This window comes from Perca fluviatilis, chromosome 24, assembly GCF_010015445.1.
Source record: "Perca fluviatilis chromosome 24, GENO_Pfluv_1.0, whole genome shotgun sequence".
In the NCBI taxonomy this organism is placed as follows: Eukaryota; Metazoa; Chordata; class Actinopteri; order Perciformes; family Percidae; genus Perca; species Perca fluviatilis.
In genome coordinates this window covers 9,335,616-9,341,615 of record NC_053135.1, presented here as the reverse complement: position 1 = coordinate 9,341,615, position 6,000 = coordinate 9,335,616, and the positions used below count along the sequence as shown (strand labels likewise).

At 43.7% G+C, this 6,000-nt stretch overlaps 1 protein-coding gene across 3 annotated transcripts in view; it reads right to left on the bottom strand.

The window, feature by feature from the left end:
• Positions 1-202: 202 nt before the first annotated feature.
• The window catches only part of pard3ba (par-3 family cell polarity regulator beta a), a 143,896-nt gene continuing 138,098 nt past the window's right edge, over positions 203-6,000 (bottom strand). For all 3 annotated transcript variants that reach the window (XM_039793245.1, XM_039793246.1, XM_039793247.1), the window contains one exon: positions 203-1,702. In XM_039793245.1, the coding sequence (XP_039649179.1) occupies positions 1,312-1,702 (391 nt within the window). In that variant the 3' untranslated portion in view covers positions 203-1,311. The remainder of the gene's footprint in view (positions 1,703-6,000) is intronic.

Below are 6,000 nucleotides of genomic sequence, written 5' to 3'. Positions count from 1 at the left end.
ATGTATCTGGAGATTGTGCTCAGAGAAATTAATCTGAATATTTTAATTCATTTTTAAAGTGATGACTCACAGTGTTGTCGTAGTTTGAGTGAGTATTTTAAATATGCATAGTCCGGATAATTTGTCACATGAAACAAAGAAATAGGAGGAAACGGTTTGGTGCGGCTCAGAGGGAAAGATATTGAAAATATTCAATGCAAAATATTTGTATAAAAAAATGATTTATTTGACAGCATGTTTGAATCAAAGCACCGTTGACACGTTTAGTGAGTTTTCAGTACAGCGACGTTAAGCAGTGATATGTTAAAAGATCAAATGTTTCATTAAGCTCTTTATTAGCTGCACCGTGTATGACGAGTCGCACAGCTTGCTTTTATAATCTCTAGCTTGTGTTTGGATCAAGATGTATACATTTTGATTAGAAACACCACAAAAATATCACAAATACATTTTGCAATGCATTTATACTTCAACGAGTGTACAGTAAATGTATTAGTCACGTCCACATTCAACTAAGTAAAGGCAAAAATATAAAAAAAAATAAGTGTGACAGCAGGATGTAAAGGAAGTCCAAGAGACAAAATATCAAGGACAAGAGGATACTTTGAACGGGAGTTATTCCCTTTTCCTGTTTGTCCACTTCTACTTCCTGTGTCTCCTGGTCTGGCTGGTCAAGGTGTTCCTTCTTTATTTCCTTCAGTTTGATTAGCTTGTGCAAAATACTGGAAAAGACTTGATTCTATACACCATCACTAAGTGATCTATATATATCTATGTCATTCATTTATTTGCCTTAATTTAATTTCAAATCTACAATATAAAATCTGTCAAAATAACATCTTGTTGATATAAACATTGGCACACTTGCAAATATACACCAGTGGTTGCAAACATGTATATGTATACACACACACACACACACACACACACACACACACACACACACACACACACACACACACACACACACACACACACACACACACACACACACACACACACACACACACACACACACACACACGAGTCCTTGTTAAATCTGTCTTGGCCTGTGAAGAGAGGTATGACCAGATGGTTCTGAAAATAAGCCTTTTTTTAGACTCTCAGCTTGTCACTTATTGCTTTCAGCGTTCTTGATCAGATAAATTAATATGGCAAAATCTCACTTATCCACATGGAAGCCTAGGCAGCTGATATCATGTTTCACGAAACACATGTATTTGGAGTTATTTATATTCTTTGTAGGATTGACTCCATCTCATTGCACTTCTGGGGCTTAGATGAGAGGGGTCTGTCACTCAAGAGTAGCTTTTACACTGCATCTATCAAGGGGTTCTTCCGCCTTGGGTCGGGCTGCCTCTGGTCTCCGTAGCGCTCGGGGCTGGTGTAGCGGCCGGGGCTGCGCTGCCGGTATCCGTCTCCTCGTCCTCCAACGGCTTCGTAGGTGTGCCGCCCTCTGCGGCCTGCAGTGGGCGAAGGTGGAACGTCCTGCCTCAGTGCTGCGCGGTTCTGCTGTCCTGCGTGGGGAGATGAGGGGTAGTAGCGCGGGTTGCTGGGCGCCTGATGGGACTGCGGGCCCGTCTGGGGGAGCTGCACACGGCCGGGCTGGCTGGAAGCAGGAGGGTCATGGTAGTGGCCAGAGTAGGGGGCTGGTTCTCTGGGCACGGGTCTGGAGTGGGTGGGGTAATCATATGGGTCCCTCCTGAAAGAGAAATATACTCGTCTGTGAACAATTGTAAAGTAGTGAATGTACCTGATATTAGCCTGGAGCTAGTCTGTAGGACCATTAGTAAAAATACACACACACACACACACACACACACACACACACACACACACACACACACACACACACACACACATACATACATACATACACACACATACACACACATACACACACACACACACACATATATATATATGTATATGAAGACAATATTTAATTCTGGTTTAAACTGGTTTGAAGTAGAGGACGTGCCAGAGATTTGCCCCCCCCCTGCTGTAAGCCTCCTCCTGTTATTCAGTTTACGTGGCGAGGCTGTGGCCTTGGCAGGATCGAGTTGTGGGGGGGTACGTGGATGGAGAGATGCCAAGAGATAACACCAAATGCCTTGGTAAGCATATATGAGGTTGTGTGTGTGTTTAGCTGGAGTGTGTAGGAATGTGTGTGTGTGTGTGTGTGTGTGTGTGTGTGTGTGTGTGTGTGTCCCAGGGGTCTGCAGTAACGAGGCAGCCAGCTGGAAGTCTCCGGTTCCCTCCCACTAGCTCTGGGTGATTAGGGGCTAAACCCCTGGGTAAGGCGACACGCAGGCCTCGGGGAGACGGAAGGAAAGAGAGAGAGAGAGAGAGACTGAGAAAGATAGGGACCTGGAGAGAAAGTAAGAGAGCGGGAGACAATGAGAGAGAGAGAGAGAGAGAGAGAGAGAGAGAGAGGAGATAAGAAAAGGGAGGGCTGCTCACCTTTCACCGGCCAATTCAAATGTTTTCCATCTTATGTGCTGTTTCCAGTGCCACACATGTCTAGCTGGAGCAAGTAAGCAAATCTAAAAGTCAGGTGTTCGTCGGCCTAGCTGTAAAGGAAACGCTCCTATTTTTAATAATGGGGATCTAATATGAGCCCTGTTGGCATCATAAATGATACGTTTTGGCATTACAAACTTTAACATAAGCCACAACACGACCTATTTTGGGCCATATATAGTAGAATCAGATTTTATTGCAGTTTGCATTTGCTAGGAATTTGCCTTGGTGTGTTAGTTGCATACAGTATACAAACAACGTATTAGAAAGGAAATAAACAATAAAGCAAAGTACAACTACAGTCAAGAACATACACACAGAATAAATATATATGTTAAAAGACACTAACAAATATATGCAATATAACGGTTTCTGAAAGGAAAAGAAGGCTGCAGATTGTGCAGTGTGTGCAAAAATATTGTGATGTGCAAAAGCTCAGAGTATATATAATATATGCAATGGCCAGGGATAATAGTCCAGGATGTGTGTTAATGTAAGGTGTAGAGTCTGTCAGTGGGGGTCCCAGACCTTGTTGATGAGGCCCACTGCAGTCGGGAAGAAAGTGTTTTTGTGCCGTGAGGTTCTGGTCCTGCCAGAGGGGAGTGTTTAAACAAAATTGGGGACCGGGGTGAGAGGGATCGCCTACAATCTAGAAGTAGTTAAGGGTCCATTCAAATCAAATGCACACGCTCTAAGGGTCTGTGTTAGTTAAGGCATTTTACTGCAGGTAACCGGTGAGAAGCTGAAACACAGTTATGAAACAGGATGTCCAGATTGAAGGCTTCTCAGCCACAAGGAAAGTTAGTTACTCTCCACTAAGCCAGCGATCATTTTCTTCCCTATCTTCTGTTTGTGAGGTTATTCACACAGTGCTACAAGCTACATGCTACTCTACTTGTTCATGTGCACAAACTGGTGTTTGACCACAGCAATGTGTATATACTTACAGAGGCTACTTGGTGTCACTTCAGTTTCAGGACTTAAAATTAAAAATTCTACGTGTAATAAAATATATTCTTTTCCCTGGGATTAATCTAACTGGGGAAATTTCAGGTGCATGTAAATGCAAGTAAAATTGTTGGTCTGAACAGCAAGTGTTAACGCTTGCATTAACTGGCTCCGGTTTAAGTTATTAAACTATATCAATCAGCAACAGAGAGCAACAGAACATATTTAAAAGTTTACTTCCCACCCTTCAACAATGGCTCCCACTGTAGTTATTATACAGAAGCCTTGAGCTTAGCCGCTCCCTTGTTCTGCAATCCTATCCCTGCGTCTCCTCTGCCTAGTCCCTTGAGTCGAGCTCAGCACCTGTTGACTGGCCAATTAGAATGACTCACTCACCACAGATTAGGTCGCACACAGCTTGTGTTTATGTGTGTGTGTGTGTGTGTGTGCATGCATGCATAAGCGGACTTCCCTTGAGGATATTCATGGACTGTAGTGACGTGAATTTCTATATATATGTGTGTGTGTGTGTGTGTGTGTGTGTGTTGCAGATATCAGTAGAGTGGGCTGGGAGGCCTGACCACCCAAACAGAGCGGTGGGACCGGATACACAGGTGGTCCCAAGAATGAACAGCACTGCCTTGTCATTCAGCAGAGCAGGAAAGACAGAGCCACACGCACGCACGCACGCACGCACACACACACACACACACACACACACACACACACACACACACACACACACACACACACACACACACACACACACACACACACACACACACACACACACACACACACACACACACACACACACATGCGTTGTGAAGGCTTGAGATAAGGTGAGAAAGCCCCTTTACCCCCCCACCCCAAAAAAAAGGCGAGAACAGAGAATAAGAGAGAGAGAGAGAGAGAGAGAGAGAGAGAGAGAGAGAGAGAGAGATCTCATCTGAAATTACGAAGCAGATGTGGAGGGAGTCTGGGTAAAAAATTCCTCCACGTAAAGCGCTAGAGAGAGAGAGAGAGAGAGAAAGAGAGACTAAGGTCAACCTCCTCATTAATCCAGATTAAATGGTGAAGGCCACCAGGGGAGGTAAGAAAGGAAGGATGGAGTGATACAGGGGTAGAGAAGGGGGAACACCTGGGTCTTTAACCCGACTCAGGGCCACCCAAACAGACAGGAACCTCCGTTGGCTTCCCCGTTCTTCCCTCATCACTCTCCTTCTTTTTCCCCTCTTGAGATCTTCACTTTCCCCATCTTTTCCACTTGAATATTCATCTTCCTCTCCTTCTCTGCCACCGCTGTGACCTCTCCCCTTAATATCTCTTCATCACCTCCCTGTGCACCCTGTTATTCAAATTCCTCCGTCATCTTTGCACCTCATCTTTTCCTCCTTTCTCATCTACAGCGCTATTTTTAGATCCTCCGAGGTAATAATAAGGGCAAAACTGTAATACGGAGCAACAATAAATTCATGTGTGGAGTAATCCTTTGACAACATAGTATCCTGTGGGCAAATGTGAGACTTATGGATGTCAAATGCAGGGGAAACAAATACCATACCTTTGCTATACAATTAACCACTGTTCATGGTAAAAAAAAGTCCGTAAATACAGATGAGTACTAGTTTAGGTGAATAAGCACTATTAAATATCTTCTTTGTCCAATTTTCTGAATGACTAAGGGATACATGATGAATGATAAATTCCTGTAGTGCATTAGTATACAGGTCTGGATGACCTTTGACCCTGGCATTACATGGCTTATAGTCGCCCAGCAGTAGTAGCTCTGAATGGGTTGCCTTTTGTCTGCTCATATGGGAGCACTTCTATTTCTTCAGGGAGGTGAGTGTCTTTGTTCGCAGGAGGAGCAGAAGGGAGGGGAGTATCTTAAGTTTGTGTTTTTGTGTTGGACATTAATTTCATCAAAATGATATGTGATATTGTAAACACATTGTATAAAAAATAGGGGAAGCCCTGGCATCTTGTAATAAATAGCAGTTGTGTGTGTGTGTGTGTGTGTGTGTGTGTGTGTGTGGCCAAGCAGCTGAGGGATTAGGGGGTCCACGGGCCTCAGTGACCCACAGAGAGTTCCTTATCCCTGGGTCAAACAGCTGGCTTCAGCCTGGTTAGGAGATGCATGTGCTTAGTATGTGTGTGTGTGTGTTTCTGTGGGCCTTTGCTAACCTGAAATGTCCTCAGACCATGTTTAATGTCCACAGTATTTGAATTTTACTTAAATTTGGATTTAATGTAGCGGATCCAAATAAAACATTTCGACTACGTGTGTGCCTCAGTGCGTAAGAGAGCGAGCCAGAGGGAGAGTGCACGGTTGCGCTTGTATATTCTGAGTGTCAGAATGAGATCTCTTGTTTACTTGCGTAACTGTAAGTTTGTGTGCTATGAGTATGTGAAAGAGAAGGAGTATGAAGGAAGAAAGGAAAAAGAAATACAAACATAGAAGGAACACGCCAAAAAAGTAACTAAATAAAGGTAACCATTAACCTACATGTAGAAGATGTTGTGTAT